At 43.6% G+C, this 27,043-nt stretch overlaps 1 protein-coding gene across 50 annotated transcripts in view; it reads left to right on the forward strand.

The window, feature by feature from the left end:
- The window catches only part of TRDN (triadin), a 1,152,170-nt gene that overhangs the window by 879,505 nt on the left and 245,622 nt on the right, over nucleotides 1–27,043 (forward strand). For 49 of the 50 annotated variants that reach the window (XM_075339946.1, XM_075339974.1, XM_075339964.1 and 46 more), the window contains 16 exons: nucleotides 7,676–7,750; nucleotides 7,957–8,031; nucleotides 8,793–8,864; nucleotides 13,727–13,771; nucleotides 13,976–14,047; nucleotides 14,255–14,329; nucleotides 14,776–14,847; nucleotides 15,661–15,735; nucleotides 18,146–18,178; nucleotides 18,386–18,460; nucleotides 18,679–18,753; nucleotides 18,950–18,994; nucleotides 19,160–19,234; nucleotides 19,445–19,519; nucleotides 20,633–20,707; nucleotides 20,914–20,988. In XM_075339946.1, coding sequence (XP_075196061.1) covers nucleotides 7,676–7,750; nucleotides 7,957–8,031; nucleotides 8,793–8,864; nucleotides 13,727–13,771; nucleotides 13,976–14,047; nucleotides 14,255–14,329; nucleotides 14,776–14,847; nucleotides 15,661–15,735; nucleotides 18,146–18,178; nucleotides 18,386–18,460; nucleotides 18,679–18,753; nucleotides 18,950–18,994; nucleotides 19,160–19,234; nucleotides 19,445–19,519; nucleotides 20,633–20,707; nucleotides 20,914–20,988 — 1,089 coding nt within the window. The remainder of the gene's footprint in view (nucleotides 1–7,675; nucleotides 7,751–7,956; nucleotides 8,032–8,792; nucleotides 8,865–13,726; nucleotides 13,772–13,975; nucleotides 14,048–14,254; nucleotides 14,330–14,775; nucleotides 14,848–15,660; nucleotides 15,736–18,145; nucleotides 18,179–18,385; nucleotides 18,461–18,678; nucleotides 18,754–18,949; nucleotides 18,995–19,159; nucleotides 19,235–19,444; nucleotides 19,520–20,632; nucleotides 20,708–20,913; nucleotides 20,989–27,043) is intronic. The other variant, XM_075339966.1, reaches the window with a different exon arrangement.

The following is a 27,043-nucleotide window of genomic DNA, read 5'->3' on the forward strand; positions in this document are numbered from 1 at the left end:
GACGTGTATTATTCACTAGACTTGTGCGTTATATAATAGTTTGTGCAAAACGTGCACCTGTACGCTGCCACCGACAGGCACACACGTGCGGTTTTTAAATGCAAGCACCGACGCAATAAGAACCTAACAGGTTTTTAGGAGCGACAATTACTGAGAAGTCTGACACTATCAGACACTGCTGACTGACGTGTATTATTCACTAGACTTGTGCGTTATATAATAGTTTGTGCAAAACGTGCACCTGTACGCTGCCACCGACAGGCACACACGTGCGGTTTTTAAATGCAAGCACGGACGCAATAAGAACCTAACAGGTTTTTAGGAGCGACAATTACTGAGAAGTCTGACACTATCAGACACTGCTGACTGACGTGTATTATTCACTAGACTTGTGCGTTATATAATAGTTTGTGCAAAACGCACACAAGTGCACCTGTACGCTGCCACCGACAGGCACACACGTGCAGTTTTTAAATGCAAGCACGGACGCAATAAGAACCTAACAGGTTTTTAGGAGCGACAATTACTGAGAAGTCTGACACTATCTGGACTGTTTTAGACTGTGTACACCAGCCCCAGATATGATGAAGGCTGGTATACGGTTACCACTAGGAATGGCTATATACCCTGCCTGCCTGCCTGCCTGCCTGTATACTGCTACAATAGTCCTGACAAGGACTCTTCTGGTCACTAGCCTTTATTCCGACCTGGCTATACCCTGCCTGTATATAGCAACAATAGTCCTGAGAAGGACTCTGCTACTGTACTCCGACCTGGCTATTCCCTGCCTGCCTGTATACAACTTACTGTATGTCCTGAGAAGGACTTCTGGTCCCACTGTTTGCAGCCCTGCTCCGGAACTAACTATCAAGGGCCGCAAACCTTTCCCTGAAGCAGCAACCCTCTCCCTGCACTGACTGTCTGGATGGCCGTGAGCAGAGCACAGCGCACCCGCCGGTATAAAGGCTCGGTCACGCTGTGCGGGCCGGCCAATCACTGCAATTCCACAACTAACAGGGCTGTGGCATTGCAGGGGTCTGCCAGCCAATCCCTGCATGAGGGCTGGCTCTCAAAAGAGCGCCAACATGCAGGGATGAAGACCACGAGTACAGCACGAGTATCGCGAGATTACTCGGTCCCCGCCGAGTAGCCCGAGTACAGTGATACTCGTGCGAGTACCGAGTAGTAACAAGCATACTCGCTCATCACTAATCATTACTTCTAATATTCAAAAATATTTAAAAATTCCATAATAACAGGGTCTGTACCACAGGACAGGCAGATAGCCATTGTGGTTCCAATATTAAAAAAAAAATTACAAAATCTGAGTCTAGAAGTTGTATGCTGGAAAATGTACCTTCTACTGTGGGTACAATCCTTGGATGTTTTTAAAGAGATGCTATCCTGGAGTATTTTAATAAGAATAACCTCATGACCTAGCATCATCATTGGTTTATGAAGATTCAGCACTGTCAAACTAATCTGATCAGGTTCTATGTGGAGGTAAGCTCCAGACTGGTCCAGAGTAATGTGGATTTTGCCTCTCTAGAAAATTGAAATACGTTTGATATAGTGCCACAGAAAAGGCTGGTACATAAAATTAGAATAATGGCAATATGGGAAAATATCTGTAACAGAGTTAACAACTGTCTCAGTGATAGGAAACAAAGAATGGTAATACATGGAATACACTCGGATTGGGTCACAGGTTACCATGGGGTACCACAGGGGATAATATTGGGCCCTTTAATAATATTATTAATGACCATGAAGAGGGCACACAGAACAAGATTTCATTATTTATAGATGATACTAAACTCATGCATGGTAATCAACACAGAGGAGGATAATTTAATATTACAGAGGAACAATTGTAAGCTGGAGCTTTGAACTGAGAAATGGCAATTGAAGTTTAATTTAGAGAAATATAAGGATGTACTTAGGCAGAGAAAATTAAATTTATAATTATGTACTAAATGAAAAAACACTGTTTAAAACTGTCACTAAAAAAGATTTAGCCTATGGGTGGATGGCAAACTAAATTTTAGTGCTCAGTGCCAGACAGCTGCTGCAAGGCAAATAAAATAATTGGATGTATTAAAAGAGGCACAGATGCTCATGACAAGAACCATATTTTTGCTTCTATACAAATCTCCAGAGCAGCCACATTTAAAATACTGTGTACAATTTTGGGCTCCTATATATATATGAATATAGGACATAGCTGTACTAGAGCGGGTGCACAAATGAACAGCCAGAATTATTAAGGGAATGAGTGAACTGCTGTATCAAGAAAGGCTATCAAGCTGGGGGTTATACAGTTTGGAAAGATGAAGCCATATTGTCAATTCTATTTCAATGTTGATCCAGGGAACTAGTCCAATTACCACATGTGGAATTGGAATTCAATTTTTTCTCTAATAGCGGGCAAGTTACATTTACCTCATGGGGTGTTTTTTCCCTCTTGGTCAGCATGTTAGATTAATGGTTGAACTGAATGAACTTTAACCTTTACAACTAGGAAACTATGAAATTATGAAGATTTGAGTCAGCATAGTCAGCCTAGGCAGCAGCACTACAACAATATAGATGATATGTTGGACAGAGAGAAGTGTGGTACATTGGTCTCTACCATAGCCCAGTCGCGGTGAGAGGGCAACTAACTGTATGTTTTGATTAATTAAACTCCTTACCCAGGATGAATACTGCACCTCTGGTGAGGTGCAGTACCCTGTGGCAACTGAAGCCTCAGGGGCGCCATACATGCAAAAGTGTTGACTTTGCAGTGACTAAAAAGACATCTCCGGTCAGACATATGGCTGTCATCTCATTGCTGTGCAAAAGCTACACTGATTTTCCTGCTAATATGCCAATTCTACTGCCTAAATATTCATTTGGAAATTTTAAAATGTAAAAAGAATTTTGGATGGATAATTTTCCACATTTCTGCCCTTCCTCATAATGCTTATCAGGGTGATACTTTGAAGATTTCACCCCGACACACACACAATAATATTTCATGTTATTCAAAGTTAGAAATAAGCAAAGTTTGTTGGGCTGAAAAAGTGTTGCATCTAATACGATTTTTTTTATTAAAAAAAATAGCATTTTGTGCCAAACTGAAAGGAACAGCTTTTTGGTTCAATTAAAAAAGACCGCTAAATATCTTCCATTGAGCCTGAGCACACATACTCCTGGATGATTGAATGCATGTTTCTTAGTCATAGAAAATGAGAACTGAAAATGTAATGTACGTAGAGAAGGAACTTTAAGGAAAACAGTAGGAGGGATGATGTTGAGGCTGGTGATATTGAGGGGAGGTAACTTGTGGGTGCACACTGCTAAATAGATAATCATGAGGAAAGGAAGGAGGACCAGCCTCGCTCATCTTGTTGGTTCAGATAGCTTTCTCCACTTGAACAGGTGATGCCATTTCATGTGCTGACGACATGATATAGTTCCTATTCAATTTGTGCCAGGATGACCTGGCTTATTTTCCAACAGCACAGCCTGCACAGTGGAATAGATCCTCGAACTATGTTGAAAAGAGCTCCCAGACACAAAAATCCCACAGCTATGACTTGCTACCACTGTGATCCGACCTCTCAGGCACTGTAGAGCTGACGCACCCCAGGGATTTGGGGTACTCTGTCCCGGGCAGTAGATTTACTGGGACAGTTCACTGGGTGCCCAGTTCCGTGACCCTGGGAGTCACTTAAAAGGGGAATTTGTACATGGGAAAAATTAATAAAAATAAAGAGTTTTTCGTAACACCACTTGCGGTATGTGGCTATATGGGGAAAGGCGCCGCTGCAAAGTCTTTCACTCTGGTGCTGGTAGTATTGGGCAGCTTAGGTGTAATGGCTCTCCGCAAGTAGAGCTAGGCCCCAGGGGAGGATGATGGTGGTTGTAGTATATGGGTGCGAAGGTGTAGGAAGAACTCAGACGACACAAGTGCTGTAGGTTAACTTGTGCTTTACTCACTGCTCTGTAGTTGCTGCCACCTGGTTTGTGCTGGTCTTTACCAATCCGGTATTCCCTTTTTTCCAGTGCTAGTTTAGTGAATTGGTGAGCTTTCCCTCCATGCACCCTGTAGTAGTAGTTGGTGGGTCCCCGTGGCTTGAAGCGTTCTTGGGGTCCCCTCCTGTTGTCTCCATCTTGGCCCGTATGGCAGGAAGCTTGAACCTCTCTTGGGTCGGACCTCTGTCCACGTTCCCAGGTTCCCTCTCTGCGGCTGTGCCCCGGACACTTACATCGTCAAGGTCCTTGATGGTTCCCTCACTGGGCAAATTGTTATCATGTGAGCTTAAAACGTCTTCCTGAACTAGTGCTCTGTACCCTGTCACTGCTCTGTCCAGTGAGTACTTCACCGTACTCTCCCTGGCAACCGTACTCCTTTTTACTCAGTAGGTCACTGCACACTTTCCCGTCAGCACGTGAACTTCTGACTGACTTGGTGTCTGCTTACTTTCTAACTAACAAGATGTCTGTCGTCCATCCACTTCACTGACTAGCCCCTCCTCTTCCCAGGGTTTCTGACTAGTGGATTGGATGCGTCCCAGCCTATAGGTGACCAACTGTCAAATCCATCTCTAGCCTGTTACCCAATCTGGAGAAAAGGGCATGGATTTGTGTGTGTGTTGTGGTGTTTACCAGCAATGGTCTTCCAGCAATCCGGGGTTGGATGTAGTACCCTGTGGCACCTGTCAGTCAGGGGCTTTACAGAAGCTCCTCTAAAAACAGCGTATGCGGCATTACCTGCTGCAGAGCTGAAAGCAGACAAAGCTAATGTGGCCCAAGATTATGTTTTTGATACACATTTTCTGTGCTTTATATCGCTAATGCCTCCTCCTTTCGTGATTTAGTGATTTCTATTTCTCATTACCTCTGTCTGGTTTCCAGTTTTTATTCAACACAGAATCATCAACATTGAAATCTTCATCCATGATTTGGCTGACAGGTGCCTCTGTGTGGTAAATGGATAATACTGTTTACCTCCTACTTGATTCCCACCTCAAGGTTTGCCCTTGCTCTAAATATTACAATTACCAACAATCTACCTCCCACCTAAACTCAGCGAGCCTGGAACACAGATTGGCATTAGAATTGTTTTGTCCATCAATTTCTGCAGCATGTCTTCCAAGAACAAAAGCTGACTGTTAATTTCTTCCAAGATGTAGACAGAAAGAAGTGTTTCTAGTTTAAGCCTTCAAGGTGCTTTGGGTAAGGTGAATTTAGGGCAGAATAAAAACAGGTATCATTGACAGATTAGAAACTTTACTCTGCACAGCATTAACTGTTATGGTGGAAGATAAGATGGACTGAGCAGAATGCTGACTCCAGCTGATGGTGTTGCTGTCAGAGGCTACATCATCTTGCTGTGATTGAGGTGAGCGATGGGACATAGACTCCATTACACCCTCCACTTCCTCCCTGCTATTGCTTTTGCCAGAGTTTACAAAGAATGCCAAGTGTTACTTGCATATAGCACTACTTATGCCCAGATACATCCTAAATAAAGAGGTTGTTTCAGTCCACGCACTTAAAGTATTTTGTGGCAATAGCAATGGAAAAAAGACAATGTGTCTTTTCAACATTGGATGGCACCAGAAAATGTTGATAGTCATTGCAACTGGCCGCTGTACTAAGTTGGCGTCTGAACACTTCTGATACTAGACTAATTAAAGCAATGAAGAGAGTGCAACAAATAATTTCAAACAATGTAAACACTTCAGTTGCTTCAGGATAATGTAGATTGTTTTCTCATTAAAATAAATAAATAAATAAATAAATGAAGATTTTAAAAAGTCCGCGTGCCTTTAGCAAATTGCTTGGGACCGAGAAATCTAGATGAAATCAAGTCATAATAGTAAATGTGTAATTTGCTGTTGTACTCAGATGGCATGTATATGTGTCTAAAATTAGATTGTTGGAGCAATGAAATAGGCTCAAATACTATTTTAAATAATGTGTATGTATAATTTGGTAGGGAAACGCTTGTGTTTAAGTTCCAGAATTTGGGAAATTTCTCTTTAAAAAAAATGGTTGATCTCAAAGCACAGATATCACATTTTCATTTAGAATCAGAAGCAACACCTGAATTTAGATGTACTTGCAAAATTTGCGATGAGTGATTTAATACCACCCTTGCTATTAAGGTGTGGTTTCTGCTGTGTCTCACACATTAATTCACAGTCACACACTGAGTGGTGACGATGAGGCCGCTATAACAGTTCACTGTAAATCACCAGAGTCTTGGATTTCTAGTCACAGACCTGGGCCAGTGTTACATTCACATAATCCTATGTTCTCTCATGCTAATGACACTGATCAAACTCTGCTACTATCATGAACTGAGTGTCATCCACTGTGCTCCAATTCTATCGCATGCAAGAGTCTGATCCCAGGTGTAGAGAATATGGAGAAATTAATCTCTCCATCTCCTCTGCTGCCTGTCTGTGCATATATCAGATATTGGACTGCACTCAGATGACATCCGAGTGCAGTCCAATATTTTACAATCACCCATAAACTTGTATTTATGCGAGTGATGCGAAACTCGCTGACAATCGCAGCAATGCTGAAACAGATCACAGATGAGTGATCAAAATTCAATTGCATGCAAAAATGATGCTCACAGACCACAGACACACAATACAAGGGGGAAGTTTATATGCTGTCTCCCATTATTGCAAATAGCTGGAAATGCATATTACATGATACATGGTATGTAACCTACATTAATATGATGTAAAAAAAATCATTAATATAATGGAAGAAAAGTCAATTCCATTAAATAATAGGTCTCCCCTATTTCTATGTATCAATGGCAATCATAAAACAATTCACTTATACAAAAATACATTTTGCAGGATTAAACACAAGAAAAAAATAGGAAAGCAACAATAACATATTGCTTATTCCTCTTAGAGAGATAATTGCCCAATGGATGTATCATGGCAACCAATACAATATGATTGACCAAAAAAAAGGGCAATATAATATAATGGGTTAAAGATTACCCAGGGAAGATGATAAAATGTGTTACTTCCCTTTTAGATTATTGCTCTGCCTCGCCTTGATGCGTTTCCCCTTTTCCAAAATTCCAAGGTTCATCAGGAGGCTGGGAAATTATTGTATTCTCTGTGCGAAAGGAATGGGTAGTGCATGTCACTGCCATGGACAGCCAGTGACTTGCATGCTGACATCAGCTGCTTGCCAATATTACACAACATGTATTGCAGTCCAGGGACCAGACATGTCTCTGCACCGCAATACATTTCAACAACTGATAGTGCATCCTTGGACAAACATCCAGCGGCATAGTTGCTGGAATTGAAGGGCCCCCTCCCATATGGGCCTGGTCATGGTCGTACTCTCACAGAGGGTGATCGTTACTCCACTGGCCATGCCAGATGTCACCTGTAGCCCATCTTTTCTGACTAATATGGACTTGAGCTACTTTTTCACAGTGTATGGTGAGTTCATGAGATAGGAAAGAGGGCAAGAAGTGTCTGTTATGTGGGAAGGAAGCTGATTTCTCTGATAAGATTCTTTAAGAAGTTTCTTATAATCACTTCACTAATGTTTTAAGCACAGTTTTTCTAAGATATTATTCTGTTTTAATCCTGCCTAACTTTAGAACATAATTCATACAGTTCTATTATCTATGCAGAATCTCAGGTGAAAAAGCAAGAAGAGCCAAAAGAATCCAAAAAGAAACTGGAGAAACCAGCAGACTCTAAGAAAGGTACCAAAGTATTGATAGAAAATATTGGTGTAGAAACTGCATGCCAAGAGATAGCAAATGGAGAATGTATAGCCACATGTGCCATAATTATCAATCAAAATGCACCCCCAACCAAAATATTTTTAAGGTAGTTTTTACCTGTATTCTGTAGTTTTATCCTGTCTGACTTTTTAAACAGCATTAATATGTCTCTAATACATTTGCAGAGCCTCCAATGAAAAAACATGAAGAGCCTAAAGAACCCAAGAAGAAACATGAGGAGCCAGCAGAACTCAAGAAAGGTATCTAAAGGGCCATTTACACGCTGTGACATCGCTAACGATATATCGTCGGGGTCACGGTGTTTGTGATGCACATCCGGCGTCGTTAGCGTCATCGCAGCGTGCGACACCTATATGCAACCTTAAATGATCACAAAAGAGGTAAAAATCGTTTGTCTGTGAGACGTCGTTCATTTACCAAAAATTGTTGTCTGGTCAGTAGCGAGGTTGGTCGTCGTTCCTGTGGCAGCACAGATCGCTATGTGTGACACCGCAGGAACGAGGAACATCTCCTTATCTGCGACCGCTGGCAATGAGGAAAGAAGGAGGTAGGCGGGATGTTCGGCCCACTCATCTCAGCCCCTCCGCTTCTATTGGGTGGCCGCTTAGTGACGTCGCTATGACGCCGAACGAACTGCCCCCTTAGAAAGGAGGGGGTTCGCCGGTCACAGCGACGTCGCTAGGCAGGTAAGTATGTGTGACTGTTCCTAGCGATGTTGTGCGCCACGAGCAGCGATGTGATGAGGGCGGGTATGCTCGCTAGCGATCTCCTAGTGAGCAGCTTGTAAAGTACCCTTAAGTCTCTGTGCGAAATACTGTATATTAATGAAGAGTATCCTATCTAAGAGAGGATTTAAGGAATTACATTTTGCATGTAAAGCCACTGGTCCCAAATTTATCATTCTGGGTGTGCCATTGAAATAAATTTGATGTTGTTTCTTGTTCTGGTCTGTTTTTATCCTGTTTAAATTAAAAGAGTATCATTTCCAATAACTTTGCAGAGCTTCCAGTGAAAAAACACGAAGAGCCAACAGGGCCCAAAAAGAAACAGGAGCGAGCAGAACCTAAGAAAGGTACCTGACTAATCAAACATTGCCTCCCAAAAAGGGGGCTCTTAAAGGCAAATCTAGATTTTATCATATACAGTCAGGGCCAGAAATATTTGGACAGTGACACAAGTTTTGTTATTGTAGCTGTTTACAAAAACATGTTCAGAAATACAATTATATATATAATATGGACTGAAAGTGCACACTCCCAGCTGCAATATGAGAGTTTTCACATCCAAATCGGAGAAAGGGTTTAGGAATCATAGCTCTGTAATGCATAGCCTCCTCTTTTTCCAAAAGTAATTGGACAAGGGACTCTAAGGGCTGCAATTAACTCTGAAGGCATCTCCCTCGTTAACCTGTAATCAATGAAGTAGTTAAAAGGTCTGGGGTTGATTACAGGTATGTGGTTTTGCATTTGGAAGCTGTTGCTGTGACCAGACAACATGCGGTCTAATGAACTCTCAATTGAGGTGAAGCAGAACATCCTGAGGCTGAAAAAAAAGAAAAAATCCATCAGAGAGATAGCAGACATGCTTGGAGTAGCAAAATCAACAGTCGGGTACATTCTGAGAAAAAAGGAATTGACTGGTAAGCTTGGGAACTCAAAAAGGCCTGGGCGTCCACGGATGACAACAGTGGTGGATGATCGGCGCATACTTTCTTTGGTGAAGAAGAACCCGTTCACAACATCAACTGAAGTCCAGAACACTCTCAGTGAAGTAGGTGTATCTGTCTCTAAGTCAACAGTAAAGAGAAGACTCCATGAAAGTAAATACAAAGGGTTCACATCTAGATGCAAACCATTCATCAATTCCAAAAATAGACAGGCCAGAGTTAAATTTGCTGAAAAACACCTCATGAAGCCAGCTCAGTTCTGGAAAAGTATTCTATGGACAGATGAGACAAAGATCAACCTGTACCAGAATGATGGGAAGAAAAAAGTTTGGAGAAGAAAGGGAACGGCACATGATCCAAGGCACACCACATCCTCTGTAAAACATGGTGGAGGCAACGTGATGGCATGGGCATGCATGGCTTTCAATGGCACTGGGTCACTTGTGTTTATTGATGACATAACAGCAGACAAGAGTAGCCGGATGAATTCTGAAGTGTACCGGGATATACTTTCAGCCCAGATTCAGCCAAATGCCGCAAAGTTGATCGGACGGCGCTTCATAGTACAGATGGACAATGACCCCAAGCATACAGCTAAAGCTACCCAGGAGTTCATGAGTGCAAAAAAGTGGAACATTCTGCAATGGCCAAGTCAATCACCAGATCTTAACCCAATTGAGCATGCATTTCACTTGCTCAAATCCAGACTTAAGACGGAAAGACCCACAAAGAAGCAAGACCTGAAGGCTGCGGCTGTAAAGGCCTGGCAAAGCATTAAGAAGGAGGAAACCCAGCGTTTGGTGATGTCCATGGGTTCCAGAATTAAGGCAGTGATTGCCTCCAAAGGATTCGCAACAAAATATTGAAAATAAAAATATTTTGTTTGGGTTTGGTTTATTTGTCCAATTACTTTTGACCTCCTAAAATGTGGAGTGTTTGTAAAGAAATGTGTACAATTCCTACAATTTCTATCAGATATTTTTGTTCAAACCTTCAAATTAAATGTTACAATCTGCACTTGAATTCTGTTGTAGAGGTTTCATTTCAAATCCAATGTGGTGGCATGCAGAGCCCAACTCGCGAAAATTGTGTCACTGTCCAAATATTTCTGGACCTAACTGTATATATATATATATATATATATATATATACATATATATATCTTACATATGTTAAAACAGCAACAAGGTCAAAGAATAGAAGACAACATACCAGGTCATAAGTAACAATGCAGGCGCATATGAGATGTGAAACAGGGAAATTAGATCTCTCAAATAGATAATAACATTTATACTATATAGATCTAAGGCTTACGTAAGTAATAGATGCAATCTTATCCATAGTAATGTACACTAAGCAAAGCCACCTCCAAATATGCGGGTTTTGCTTAATCCCTCTAGCTTCCTCAGGGGGACAAGAAATATTGACTCCCCAAATCCCCTAAAAATTCTAGTCATTTGACCAGATTGTAACCAGACTGATTTGTTCATAATATGAGAAGAAAAGCTGGGCACTTCACAATTAATGCAAGGTGTCTTTATTTATTAAGCAAATTCAATGACAATTAAACAGACGTTTCGGTCTAGTATTAGACCTTTATCAGTTTAACATACTGCTGAAGGAGAACTATCGGTATAGGTGGAATAGGAATGACAGCAGTGTCCACCGCTGCTGTGGACAGCGGATACCGCTGTCATTCTTATGCCACCAATGCAGACAGCTTTCCTCCAGCAGCACGTTAAACTGATAAAGGTCTAATACTAGACCGAAACATCTGTTTAATTTTCACTTCATAAATAAATTCAACTTTTGCTTTCATCGTGGAGTGCCCAGCTTTTCTTCTCTTCTTCTGGATTCGTACTCTTCCGGTGCAACCCGACTTATATCAGGAGTGCCACGATATCTCATTTGATTTGTTTATAAAGGCATGTGAAGTCAGCTCACAAGACACACCACATATTTCCAGAAGAGACCAGTGTACATGGTGGTATTGGGTGGGTGCCATTAAAATGCATAATTTTAAAGTGTATGGATTGTGACTAGTGATGGGTGGAGTCGCAGATACATGAGACTAACGGGTCCAATCGGTTGGTCCTGGGTATCTGTGAGGTTGAAAAAATGGTTTCACTTACCCTGTTTAAAAATTTTTTTTATTTCATCCAAGTTTAAAAATAACAGGAGTCTAGACATCTTGTGCATCCCCCTCCTGTTATTTTTATGCTTGGATGAAATAAAGAAGACTCCCTGAGTCTTTGGTTGCAGTCAGATGCACCCCCACTCTGTATGACAGCATGTATGACTGCTTTCAATCAGATACATTGTCTGTGTGTGTCTATATTTCTGTACAAAAAAAATAAATATATAAATTGGCATAGGTTCCCTCCATATTTTGATACCCAGCACAGATAAAGCATACAACTTAAGGCTGTAGCCCCCAGTCATGTGCTTATCTTGTCTGTGTATCAAAATAAGAAGGACGGCATGCGGTTTTCTTTTTAATTATTTTAAAAGATCATTTAAAAAACAGCGTGCAGTTCCTCAATTTTGATACCCAGTCATGATAAAGTTGACAGCTGGGGGCTGTCTTGGATGCAACAATCCTGGAACTTTACCCGCCTCATCCCGATTGCCCTGGTGTGGTGGAAATCAGGCTAATAAGGGGTTAATAACAGCTCACCGCTGCCACTAAGCCCTAGATTAGTAATGGAAGGCATCTATGGTGTCAAACTTTCAGCACTACATCTGCATCTCTTGGCCAAAAAATGCACAAAAATGGTTTTGACGCTGTTTCGATGCAGTTTTCTGTCAGGAGGTAAAAATTTGGTGTTGAAATCTGGTGCACTGGAGACATATCAGCACCAAATTTGCACCTCCTAGCAGAAAACAGCAGGCAGTGTCAAAACTGTTTTTGTGAGGTCACTCAGTTCAAAGAAGTCACCTAATGTCAGGTTACCTGTGGTCACAGGTGGACGACCAAGGGAACATCCAGCTGTTACTGCAAATAACCTGAGTGACATCACCGCTCATTGCTGTGACTCAGTCTTTGCCTGATGCTCAAAGCGGGCAGTTATGTTGTATGCCCACAACGCTTTGCCTTTAGTAATGTAACAGAGCCGGAAACTTTGTCGGATTTTGTGTGGATTACATTTAACCTGGGTGTTTTGGGGGGGTTGCTAAGTGGGGGAAAGAGTGTTTTTATGCATTTTATTTCAAATAAAGGATTTTTCAGTGTTTGTGCGTATTATTTTCACTTACAGATTAGTAATGGGGGAAGTCTCATAGACACTTCTCATTACTAATTAGAGCTTAGTGGTAGCTGTGAGCTGTTATTAATTCCTTATTACACCGGTTGCCACCAAACCTGGTCAATCATGATGAGCCAGATAAAGTGCTGAGATTGTCCCATCTAATGGATGAGACAATCCTGTGCAGCTGCAGGATGCTTTTTTTAGGCTGGGGGGCCCAATAAGCATGGGTCTCCTCAGCCTGAGAATACCAGCCCTGAGCTGTCGGCTTTCTCATGGCTGGGTATCAAAATTGGGGGACTACATGCCAGGTTTTTTTTATTATTTATTTAAATAAAAAAAAGCTGCATGCGGTCCCTATTATTTTGATAAACAGCCAACATAAGTACATGGCTGTGGGCCGCAGCCTGTAGCCATTTATTGTATCTATGCTGGGTATCATAATATGGGGGGGACCCTATGCCAATTTAGTAATTTATTTACTTTTACAGCAATATAGACATTGAAAGCAATAAAGAGATTGAAAGCAGTCAGACAAGCTGTCACACAGGGTGGGGGAGCATCTGACTACAACCAATCAGAGACATGGGGACTACCGGTGGGAGGGGGAAGCAGTGCATATGTATGAGGTTAATGAGTGGCTCTGGAAGTAGTATGAGCAACCCAGAAGCAGTGTACAGTCGCACGAGAGACTAGGTAACTATAATGTGCCTGCTTTTCCCTTTCTTTCTTTATTTTTGCTTTATTTTTTTAATTACCCGAGTTGCCAGACTCGGATTGGTACACTTTTATTTATATATATTTTTTTAAAACATGAGAATTGTTTTGGGGTATGTAAGCCAAGAGATAACACACCATATTGTCATTTATCCATCTTCTCTAGTGTACTCACATATGCCATATTTATCACACAAAGTGCACCACTGAAATATATATTTTTCTTACTTTTACCTGCCTGCTGTCATTCAATCCTGTCCACCTTTAAAACAGCATTAATAAATTGTCAATTCTGTACATTTGCAGAGTCAACAGTGAAAAAGGATGAAGAGCTAGCAAAACCCAAAAAAGGTACCTAAGTATTGCATACAAATATTCAAGTAGAGTACGCAAGCCAAGAAATGGTGTTAAGGTTGATTGTCTAATGTGTCTAGCCACAAGTGCCATACTTCACACACTTCGCATCTCTGTAATAATTTGTGTACTTTTTGTTTGTATGATCTAGTTTCATGCTAACTTTAACAGTGTATCAACATATCTCCAATACCTTTGCAGAATCTCCAGTGAAAAAACATGAGCCATTAGAATTAAAAAAGAAACAGGAGGAGCCAAGAGAAACTAAGAAAGGTACATAAGTATTCCCAGAATTATTGGTATAGAATATGCAAAGCAATAGATGGTGTTAACTAGATTTTCTATCATGTCTAACCACGTGCTCAATGTATCATTCAAAATGCACCACATAAATATATTTGATTGGTTTCTACCTTTCTTCTGTAGTGCAATACTTTCCAACTTTAGAATATTATTCTTAAATCTCTATTACCTCTTCAGAGCCTCCAGTGAAAAAACAAGAAGAACCAATAGAACCCAAGAAGAAACAGGAGGAGTCAGTAGTCCCTAAGAAAGGTACTTAAGTATTACCACAAAATATTGGTATAGAGTATGCAAGTCAAAGGTAGATTGCCTAACTTGTCTAGCCACATATGCCATATATATCACGCAAAGTGTAGTACTAAAATGTATTTAGTGTAGTTACATGTTTGTTCAAGTTTAATTATTAGGGATGATCGAATACTTCGATTATTCGGCTTTGAGAATATTTTCCAAATACCTCGCTGCTATTTGACTATTCGCGAATATTCGATGCGCAATGTAAGTCTATGGGAAACCCGAATAACAACTATTCGGTACTATTCGTGCTTCCCATAGACTTACATTGCGCATCGAATAGTCGAATAGCGGCGAGGTATTTAGAAAATATTCGCAAAACCAAAAATGTGAGGTATTCGATCATCCCTATTAATTATGTCTGACTTTAAAACAACATTGATAAATCTTCAACACCTTTGCAGTGCCTCCAGTGGAAAAGCATAAAGAGCCTGCAGAACCCAAGAAACATGAGGAGCCAGCAGAACCCAAGAAAGGTATCTGAGTCTCTGTGCAAGTTTTGATGAAGAGTATTCTATCTAAGGCCTAAAACACACTTCCGCAAAAAAAAGTACGTGTCTTACGGTCCGTTTTTCGGGTCCGTGTTCCGTTTTTTAGGGTCGTTTCTCCGGTACGTATGGCATCCGTGTGATGGCGTATGTGAGCCGTGTGTGCGTGTGGAATGTCTGTATTGACATAAAATACGTACATGTGCTGTCCGCGTGCTGTCCGTTTTTAAAGGCCCGTATTCTTACCCAATTAACGATTTTAATCATTCATCATGAGATCCTGGTGTTGTTGTTTGCTTTCTATTGACCTGATAGATTGGAAACAAGTGTTTCAGATTTTGTGATGAAAAACGGACACGGGCGATACGTGCTGAACATGGACATACTCCATACTGCAGGCACGGACCCATAGACTACAGCGGGTCCGTGCTTGCGTGCTGCCGGCCAAAAACGGACATGTCATCCATGTAGAAAAGCGCACACACGTACTTACCACACGGACACACGTTCCGTGTGATTTTACGTGTGTGTGCCATCTACCATTGAATAACATGGGTCTCCGTTTCTCCGTGTCTCCGGTACGTGCAAATACGTACCGCACACGTACGAAAAAAACGGATGTGTGTTGCGGGTCTAAGAGGAGATGTAAAGAAGTGTGTTTAGTATGTAAAGCAACATGTATCAAATATACAGCATCATACCGGGTGACCAGTGAAATACGTTTGGTGTAGTTTCTATTTGTCTGATCTGATTTTATCCTGTCTAAGCTAAATAGAGTATTAAGCTCCAATGTCTTTCCAGAGCCTCCAGTAAAAAAAGATGAAGCACCAACAGAGCCCAAAAAGAAAAAGGAGGAAACAGCAAAAGCTAGGAAAGGTACAGTATCTAACTAAACTAAGTATTGCCATAAAATATTGCTAAGAATACATGACCTACTGGGCACATAATAAAAGTAGGAGCTATGCATTATTACAATTGCAGAAAGCCTCTTTTATATTCATAAAGTCGTGATTAGAAACTACAAATTAACATTTCAGTAAAAATACAAAAGCAAGTCTTTAGGACCAAAACAATAAATTTTAGTGGAACTATTTTAAAACAGCCACAAGGCCAAAATATAATATAATAAGATAAAATGCAAGCTCACATGATAAGTTAAATGTAGATATTAAACCTCCTATATAATATATAATAGATAATGACATTAATAGTACAAGGTGGCCAAAAAATAACCTAAAGTATTTGAAGCCGTGTACAGACTGACCCAGTGGACAGAATTGGCTGAAAATTGGTATGTATGCTATTCAAGGCATGGAGAAACACAAGGCATCTTAAAAAAATATTTATATCATAACTCCCCAACAAATGAAAAAGTGCCTTGCAACTCAGTCTGCAAGATGCCTTTCTCTTTGCCAGATCATTAGAGCAGTTATTTTATGAGAATGCCAGGAATACTATAGTTGCACTGAGATCCTTTCGTCGTTTGAAAGACCTTCACACACGTAGCGGTCCAATGGCTGTCAATTCGCTGAGACAGATGATGACACGTTTTAAGGCAACAGGGTTACTGAGTGTTCAGCCAGAGCACAGGAGATGCAGAGAGGTTGTGGAGGACATTGCCACTGCCTCGTGGAACAGGGCATGAACAACACTGCCGGGAACAGCAGTACACGCAGTGTTTCTAGGCAATTTGTGCTCCGATACAGCAAAATGTGGAAAGTTCGACGAAAGGTAGAGGCACACCTGTCCAAAATTAGCCATCATCAACAACTTCTTACTTGTGACAATGATACCCGCATGACATTTGAATTCATGTTTCTGGCGAGAGTGGAAGTGGATGGTAATTAGCCATGGAATGTTCTGTGGTGCAAGAAAGCGCATTTTTACCTGAATGGAATGGTGAACTCACAAAACTGTCACATATGGGCTACCGAAAATCCACATGCAGTCGAAGGGGTTACGCTGCATTCCCCAAAGGTAACCGTCTGGTGTGGCTTCACCTCATCATTCATCCTCAGACCGTTCTTTTGCAAACAAATGAGGCCAACTGGGGTTGCTACCTGTTCCGTGACAGCAGCAAGATACCAGACAACGCTGTAAATGAAACAGTGATCACTTCGCAACTCCAACAGCGGCAGTGTCTTCAGACGACCACCTTCATGCATGATAGAGCACTTCCTCACCTCTCAAATCCTGTGAGGAATGTTCTGCGTGCACAGTTTCCCAATGACAGGATTTTGAGCCGCTCCTTCCCTAACGCATGGCCATTGCATTCTCCGATCTCAATCCTTGTGATTTCTGGTTGTGTGAACACTGAAAGAGTGTGTTTATCGGGGAAATGTTGACACCCTGGCTGACCTCAAAGACCGTATCATTTTGGACATTAATAGCATCCCAGGAGACATGATACACGCAAAAGCGTCGAGCATGTTCTGCATAGGATGAACATGATCACCCTGCATGATGGCATCCATATTGAACAGTTATGCTAGTCTCCAATTATCGGCACAAGGTTCTTGGGCCGCTTGCTCATTGTACAGTGCCAGTTTCTCACCTGGTGGGGAGTTTTGGTATAAAATTTTTTTAAAGATGCCTTCTATTTCCCCATGCCTTGAATAGCATACATACTAATTTTCAGCCAACTGTGTTCACTGGGTGAGTCTGCATACGGCTCCAAACCCCCTTAGGTTATTTTATGGCCACCTTGTACTGTACATAGATCTATTCCACATGTAATAAATGCAGTCTTACCCATAGTAGTGTGTGCTATGCAAAATGACCACCAAATATACCAGATGTGCATTTTCCTTTATCTTTCTTACTTCCTCAGGGGTTACTGGAAATAGTTTCTCACAAGGTCTCTTAAACAGTTGGACATGTGACTAAATTGTAACCAGTCCGATCTCTTTATAATGGCAAGTGCAAGTCCGTCTACACACATGCCTAGCTGCCAGCTATCCAGATACATGATGCCTGTCCAGCCAGGATAGGGATGTGGGTGCATATTAGAATTGGGGAGTGACATTAAAAGGTTGCTGGCTCAATGTGGATATAGGTGGATTTTCACTCTAGGTACTATGGTACCTTCTGAACTTAATGAACTACTGAGGTTCTCATCTTTGTTTTGTTGTTGAAACATAAAAGTGTTTAGAGTAGCCACATATCCCATATTTTTCATACAAAATGTACCACTGAAATATATATTTTTGAGGTTCTTAACTGTTTTTGGTAGTTTAACCATGTCTAAATTTAAAACCATATTAATAAATTTCTAATATCTTTGCAGAGCCTCCAGTGAAAAAACAGGAATCTAAGAAAGGTACCTAAGCATTATTATAAAATATTGAAGTAGAATATGCAAGTCAAGAGATGGTGTAATGTAGATTGTCTAACACATCTAGTCACATGTGCCATATTTATTACAGAAAGTGCACCACTAAAATACATTTGGTCTAGTTTCTACAAGTCTGCTATAGTATAATCCTAATTTCAGAGATGTTTTAATACATTTTGAATCATTTTGTAGAGCCTCCAGTAAAAATATATGAAGAGCTCGCAGAACCCAAGAAGAAAGAGAAGGAGCCAGTCGAACCCAAGAAAGGTATGTCAGTCTTTGTGCAAATAGTGATGTAAAGAATGCTAGCTGAGAGGAAATGTAAGTAAGAGTCTATAACATGTCAAGCCACATGTACCAAATTTATCATATTGGGTGGTGCACAAATGAAATAAATTTGCTTCAGATTATGTTTATGCAATCTGCATTAGTTTTATCCTGTTTAACTGTAGGCAAGTGGTAATTATTCTCCCATACCTTTACAGAGTCTCTAGTGAAAAAGCATGAAGAGCCATTGGAATCTAAGAAGAAACAGGAGAAGCCAGCAGAACCTAAAAAAGGTACCCAATTATTGGTAAAAAAAAATATTGATGTAGAGTATGCTTGTTAATAGGTGGTTTAATGAAAAGTTTCTAAAATCTAGCCACATGTGCCAAATTTATCACATGAGCTGTACAACAATAACAATTTGGTATAGTTTCTTGCTGACTAATCAAAATATATGACAATGTTAAGAAAGGTCCAATACCTTTGCAGAGTCTATGGCGAAAAAACATGAAGAGCCATCAAAACCCAAGAAAGGTACATAAGTATTTCAGCAAAACTAGGGTATACAAACTAATTAGATGGTTTAATATGTCTTTTCACATATGCTAAATTTTTCACACAGTATTCCCAACTTTAGTAAATGAGTATTTATCCTGGTTAACTTTACAACACAACTAATAAATAACATTGCAATTGCAGAGTCTACAGTGAAAACAAAAGAGGAGCCAACAGTACCCAAAAAGAAACAAGAAGAGACAGAAAAACTTAAGAAAGGTACCTAAATATTACCAAAACTATTGGTATAGGTTATGCAAGCCAAGAAATGGAATGGCAGAAGGTAGATTATTTTATGTAACATGTCCAGAGACGCCACATTTATCAAAAAGTGCACAACCAAAATATATTTGTTGAAATTTCTATTTGTCTGTTATAGTTTAATCCTCTCAAACTTTGAGTTTTAATACATCTCCAATTCTTTTGCAGAGCCTTTAGTGAAAAAACATGAAGAGCCAGAAGAACCCAAGAAGAAAGAGGAGAAGCCAACAGAAACCAAGAAAGGTAGCTAAGTATTGGATGAATATTGTCATAGTAGTAAAAGAGTGACTGGGAATCGGGCATCTTGAACTGACCCTAAGGCTACAAGAGCCTCTAACTGTCCCCCATCCCAGAGGTACGCCTGATGGTGGAAAAGTCTGGAACTCCAGTGTAACCCTAACTCCTGAAAAGCCCTGATCTTATACCCCCTTACCCCCACCCTGGGAGAGGGCTAGGACAGGAGTGATAAATCCCCCACAAATAGACAGACATGGAGAAACTAAAACTCACTCACAGCAGTCAATCACGGAGGTAAAGACCATATGTGCCCACGGAGAAAATAAAGAAAAGGAAGGAAATACTCAATGAGAAAGGTATCTCCACAACACACCAAAATAGCAAACAGTGCTCCAGCAGCTGAATCACCATGCACCAAGACCAGCATCGGTTTTGCTCTATTCTACATGGAGGATCAGGATCCACCATCTTTTTAAGGGCAGAGGCAGCTGTGATAAGTTGTCACTAACTTGAAACCCCCGCAGCAAGTCACAGCCTGGCAGGAATTAACTCCTGCCAGACCGATCATCAGAGAGAACAAAACTGGTCAACATCTGGCTCTGACTAAGCTACAGAGAAGCACCAGGGAAGTCGCCATGACACGTGGTACATATAGAGCAGCAAACCAGATGACAAATTTATTCATGTAGAGTATGTTGGTTGCCAACTGTCCAGAAATTCCAGGATAATAAAAAAATAGGGCACTTTTTACCCTGTCCATAAAAAAAGATTCTATTTTAGCTTAAGAACTTGATATAGATTATTTTGATTGTAATTCTCACATTACAGTTGACAGTAAATGCATTGAATGTCATCATATCAGAATAATGGCCTGTAGACATGGATCATTTATAGTTTTAATGATTTATAATGATTTTTCAATGTGACCGTGCAAAAATTTATCTGTCTGATTTCTTCTAATTAGCTGTCCACAAAAAAACAAAAAATAATGATGCTGCTAAAATGTGTGGAGAAAAGTATTTAACATGTCTATCACTATATAAGCAGTAAAAAAAGGGTGCAGTTTCTGTCTGATCTAATATTATGATTGTATTAATACATCTCCCATATCGTTTGCAGAGCCTCCAGTGAAAAAACATGAAGAGCCATCACAACCCAAGAAAAAAGATGAGAAGCCAGCAGAACCTAGGAAAGGTATCTACTGTAAATCTTGGTGCAAAGTATTGATGTAGAGTATGCTAGCTAAGAAGTGCTGTAAGGAAGAATATGTGGTATATTAAGTCACAAGTACCAAAGTTATCATACATTGTGTTCCACTGAAATATTTGATGTAGTTAATGCTTTAGTTTTATCCAGACTAAGCTTAGGACAGAGTAAGTCAATCTCCTATCCAATTGCAGAGCCTGTAGAGAAAAAGCATGAAGAACCATCAAAATCAAAGAAGAAAGCAGATGAGCCAGAAGAACTCAAGAAAGGTACCAAAGTATTAAAGCAAATATTTATAAAGAGTATACTAGCTATGAGGTGGTGTACTGAAGAGTGTCTAGTATGTCAAGCTACAGGTATCAATTTTTACACCACTTGAAATACTATGCCCCAAGAATGTCAAAAGTATTTTAGGAGTGATACTTTCTTTGTCGCTCCATTGGGAGACCCAGACAATTGGGGTGTATAGGCTATGCCTCCGGAGGCCGCACAAAGTATTACACTAAAAGTGTAAAGCCCCTCCCCTTCTGCCTATACACCCCCCGTGCTCCCACGGGCTCCTCAGTTTGTTTTTTGCTTTGTGCGAAGGAGGCAGACATGCACGCATAGCTCCACAGATTAGTCAGCAGCAGCTGCTGACTATGTCGGATGGAAGAAAAGTGGGCCCATATAGGGCCCCCAGCATGCTCCCTTCTCACCCCACTCTTGTCGGCGGTGTTGTTAAGGTTGAGGTATCCATTGCGGGTACGGAGGCTGGAGCCCACATGCTGTTTTCCTTCCCCATCCCCCTTAGGGCTCTGTGTGAAGTGGGATCCTAACGGTCTCCAGGCACTGAGACCGTGCTCCATCCACAGCTCCTGAGGACCCTGCTGGATAGGAGCCGAGTATCGTTCAGGGACATGGCCCTGCTACTTTGAGGTACTCTGTGTCCCCGTGGGGACCGCGCACAGCAACACTCCAGCATTGCTGGGTGTGCTAGTGCACCGGGGACCGCGGCGCTGACCGCGTTTGTGCCATTATACACTGCAGCGCTGAGTGTGTTTGTGTATGGGGACTACCGCGCTGACCGCCGCTGCCATTGTTATTACTGAGGCGCGGCTGGGACTGTTAGTGCGCCGGGGACTCTGCGCCGGCCGCGCTTATACGGCGGCCGCGCTTATAACTCGAGTCCCCGGCTTTTGGGCCTAGTCTCTTTTTCTTCCCGCCCCCAGCCCTGCCAGTCAGGGGAAGGGCGGGACGCTGTACAGCACGGCAGCACTGAGGGCTGGAGCATGCTTTGCATACTCCACCCCCCTCACTGTGCACAGTGGGGCACCAGTTCCCGCACTTTCTGGGTCACGCCCACGGCTCCCTCCTCTCCTCAGGACGCTGGCAGCCATTCCTGTCAGCTCCTCGGACGCTGCAGAGGGGAGACAAACTCTGGGGGACCCAGGCAGGGATTCTGGTGGCCACACAACCGCTTTAAGCGGGCGGTAAGCAGCACCTGAGGTGCTGGCCCCACTTGTGCAGAAGTGTAATTATAGTTTATATGTTTACAGGCTATACTTTACACTGTATGGTGCACAGTTGATTTCTGGCTATATACCCTGTTGTGTTGCTCAAAGGAGACAACAACATGGCGCCCACAAGAAGCAGGGGTGCCAAAACACAGGCTTACTATGCTGCCTGCGCCGCATGTACAACCTCGCTACCGGCAGGTTCCACTGACCCTCATTGTGTGCACTGCTCGGCCCCTGTGGCACTTACTCAGCCGGAGCCTCTGCTAAGGGGGGCCCAGGGGGAACAACCAGCTAACACTGTCCAGGTGACAGGGACGGAGTTTGCAGTTTTTACTGACAGACTTTCTGAGACTATGGCTAAGATTCTAGAAGCTTTGCAGTCCAGACCGGTATCTCAGACCATGGGCACTGTGGAATCACTGCCCCCTGGTTCCCCTCAGTTGGAACAACAATGTTCCCCCGGGGTGTCTCATAGATCCCAGGGTGAGGTCTCTAACATGGACCGCAGTCCCAGACCGCCTAAGCGTGCTCGCTGGGAAATCCCCTCGACCTCATCACATTGTTCAGGGTCTCAGAGGGATGACTCTCTGTATGATGAAGCGGAGGTAGCTGATCAGGATTCTGATCCTGAGGCCGCTCTGAACCTTGATACTCCTGATGGTGACGCCATAGTGAATGATCTTATAGCGTCCATACATCAAATGCTGGATATTTCTCCCTCGGCTCCTCCAGCGGAGGAGTCAGCCTCTCAGCAGGAGAAATTCCGTTTCAGGTTCCCCAAGCGTACAACGAGTATGTTTCTAGATCACTCCGATTTCAGAGAGGCAGTCCAGAAACACCGAGTTTGTCCAGATAAGCGTTTTTCCAAGCGCCTTAAGGATACACGTTATCCCTTCCCCCCTGACGTGGTCAAGGGCTGGACTCAGTGTCCCAAGGTGGATCCTCCAATCTCCAGACTGGCGGCTAGATCCTTAGTTGCAGTTGAAGATGGGGCTTCGCTCAAGGATGCCACTGACAGACAGATGGAGCTCTGGTTGAAATCCATCTATGAGGCTATCGGCGCGTCTTTTGCTCCAGCATTCGCAGCTGTATGGGCACTCCAAGCTATCTCAGCGGGTCAAGCGCAAATTGACGCACTCACACGTACGTCTGCGCCGCAAGTGGCGTCCATAACTTCTCAAACGTCGGCATTTGCGTCCTACGCTATTAATGCTGTCCTGGACTCTGCGAGCCGTACGGCGGTTGCAGCCGACAATTCGGTGGCAATACGCAGGGCCTTGTGGCTACGGGAATGGAAGGCAGATTCGGCTTCCAAAAAGTCCTTAACCGGTTTGCCATTTTCTGGCGACCGTTTGTTTGGTGAGAGACTGGATGAGATCATCAAACAATCCAAGGGAAAGGAAACATCCTTACCCCAGGCCAAACCAAAATTACCCCAACAGAGGAGGGGACAGTCGAGGTTTTGGTCCTTTCGGGGTGCGGGCAGGTCCCAATTCTCCTCGTACAAAAGGCCTCAGAAGGATCAGAGGAACTCCGATCCATGGCGGTCTAAGTCACGCCCTAAAAAGACCGCTGGAGGTGCCGCTACCAAGGCGGCTTCCTCATGACTTACGGCCTCCTCACACCGCATCCTCGGTCGGTGGCAGGCTCTCCCGCTTTTCCGACATTTGGCTGCCACAGGTAAAAGACCGTTGGGTGAGAGACATCCTGTCTCACGGTTACAGGATAGAGTTCAGCTCTCGTCCTCCGACTCGATTTTTCAGAACATCTCCGCCTCCCGAGCGAGCCGATGCTCTTCGGCAGGCGCTGGGCACTCTGAAGGCAGAAGGAGTGGTGGTCCCCGTTCCTCTTCAGCAACAGGGTCACGGTTTTTACTCCAACCTGTTTGTGGTTCCAAAGAAGGACGGGTCTTTCCGTCCTGTCCTGGACCTAAAACTGCTCAACAAACACGTAAAGACCAGGCGGTTCCGGATGGAATCCCTCCGCTCCGTCATCGCCTCAATGTCCCAAGGAGATTTCCTTGCATCGATCGATATCAAAGATGCTTATCTCCACGTACCGATTGCTCCAGAGCATCAGCGCTTCCTGCGCTTCGCCATAGGAGACGAACACCTTCAGTTCGTGGCACTGGCGTTCGGCCTGGCGACAGCCCCACGGGTTTTCACCAAGGTCATAGCTGCAGTAGTGGCGGTCCTCCACTCTCAGGGTCACTCGGTGATCCCTTACTTAGACGATCTGCTGGTCAAGGCTCCCTCTCAAGAGGCATGCCAGCACAGCCTCACCGCTACTCTGGAGACTCTCCAGAGTTTCGGGTGGATCATCAATTTTCCAAAGTCAAATCTGACACCGGCCCAATCGCTGACATATCTTGGCATGGAGTTTCATACCCTCTCAGCGATAGTGAAGCTTCCGCTGAACAAGCAGCGTTCACTACAGACGGGGGTGCAATCTCTCCTTCAGGGTCAGTCACACCCCTTGAGGCGCCTCATGCACTTCCTGGGGAAGATGGTGGCAGCAATGGAGGCAGTCCCTTTCGCGCAGTTTCACCTGCGTCCTCTTCAATGGGACATCCTACGCAAATGGGACAGGAAGCCGACGTCCCTCGACAGGAACGTCTCCCTCTCTCAGGCAACCAAAGCTTCCCTTCGGTGGTGGCTTCTTCCCACTTCATTATCGAAGGGGAAATCCTTCCTACCCCCATCCTGGGCGGTGGTCACGACGGACGCGAGTCTGTCAGGGTGGGGAGCAGTTTTTCTCCACCACAGGGCTCAGGGTACGTGGACTCAGCAAGAGTCCTCACTTCAGATCAATGTTCTGGAGATCAGGGCAGTGTATCTTGCCCTAAAAGCGTTCCAGCAGTGGCTGGAAGGCAAGCAGATCCGAATTCAGTCGGACAACTCCACAGCGGTGGCTTACATCAACCACCAAGGCAGAACACGCAGTCGGCAAGCCTTCCAGGAAGTCCGGCGGATTTTGATGTGGGTGGAAGCCACGGCCTCCACCATCTCCGCAGTTCACATCCCGGGCGTGGAAAACTGGGAAGCAGACTTTCTCAGTCGCCAGGGCATGGACGCAGGGGAATGGTCCCTGCACCCGGACGTGTTTCAGGAGATCTGTTGCCGCTGGGGGATGCCGGACGTCGACCTAATGGCGTCCCGGCACAACAACAAGGTCACGGCATTCATGGCACGATCTCACGATCACAGAGCTCTGGCGGCAGACACCTTAGTTCAGGATTGGTCGCAGTTTCAACTCCCTTATGTGTTTCCTCCTCTGGCACTGTTGCCCAGAGTGTTACGCAAGATCAGGGCCGACTGCCGCCGCGCCATCCTCGTCGCTCCAGACTGGCCGAGGAGGTCGTGGTACCCGGATCTGTGGCATCTCACGGTCGGCCAACCGTGGGCACTACCAGACCGACCAGACTTGCTGTCTCAAGGGCCGTTTTTCCATCTGAATTCTGCGGCCCTCAACCTGACTGTGTGGCCATTGAGTCCTGGATCTTAGCGTCTTCAGGATTATCTCAAGAGGTCATTGCCACTATGAGACAGGCTAGGAAACCAACGTCCGCCAAGATCTACCACAGGACGTGGAAAATATTCCTGTCGTGGTGCTCTGCTCAGGGTTTTTCTCCCTGGCCATTTGCCTTGCCCACTTTTCTGTCCTTTCTTCAATCCGGATTGGAAAAGGGTTTGTCGCTCGGCTCCCTTAAGGGACAAGTCTCTGCGCTCTCTGTGTTTTTTCAGAAGCGCCTGACCAGACTTCCACAGGTACGCACGTTCCTGCAGGGGGTTTGTCACATCGTCCCTCCTTACAAACGTCCGTTGGAACCCTGGGATCTGGACAGGGTGCTGATGGTTCTTCAGAAACCACCGTTCGAGCCGATGAGGGATATTTCTCTCGCACGCCTTTCGCAGAAAGTGGTTTTCCTAGTTGCAGTCACTTCACTTCGGAGAGTGTCTGAGCTAGCAGCGTTGTCATGCAAAGCCCCTTTCCTGGTGTTTCACCAGGACAAGGTGGTCCTGCGTCCGGTTCCGGAATTTCTCCCTAAGGTGGTATCCCCCTTTCATCTCAATCAGGATATCTCCTTACCCTCTTTTTGTCCTCATCCAGTTCACCAATGTGAAAAGGATTTGCACTTGTTAGATCTGGTGAGAGCACTCAGATTCTACATTTCTCGTACGGCGCCCCTGCGCCGCTCGGATGCACTCTTTGTCCTTGTCGCTGGCCAGCGTAAAGGGACACAAGCTTCCAAATCAACCCTTGCTCGGTGGATCAAGGAACCAATTCTAGAAGCTTATCGTTCCTCGGGGCTTCCGGTTCCCTCAGGGCTGAAGGCCCATTCTACCAGGGCCGTGGGAGCGTCCTGGGCCTTGCGGCACCAGGCTACGACTCAGCAGGTGTGTCAGGCAGCTACCTGGTCGAGCCTGCACACTTTCACGAAACACTATCAGGTGCATACCTATGCTTCGGCGGATGCCAGCCTAGGTAGGCGAGTCCTTCAGGCGGCGGTTGCCCACCTGTAGGACGGAGCCGTTACGGCTCTATTATGAGGTATTATTTACCCACCCAGGGACTGCTTTTGGACGTCCCAATTGTCTGGGTCTCCCAATGGAGCGACAAAGAAGAAGGGAATTTTGTTTACTTACCGTAAATTCCTTTTCTTCTAGCTCCAATTGGGAGACCCAGCACCCGCCCCTGTTTTTTTGTGTACACATGTTGTTCATGTTGAATGGTTTCAGTTCTCCGATATTCCTTCGGATTGAATTTACTTTAAACCAGTTTATAATTTTTTTCCTCCTTCTAGCTTTTGCACCAAAACTGAGGA

This window comes from Anomaloglossus baeobatrachus, chromosome 3, assembly GCF_048569485.1.
Source record: "Anomaloglossus baeobatrachus isolate aAnoBae1 chromosome 3, aAnoBae1.hap1, whole genome shotgun sequence".
Lineage (NCBI taxonomy): Eukaryota > Metazoa > Chordata > Amphibia > Anura > Aromobatidae > Anomaloglossus > Anomaloglossus baeobatrachus.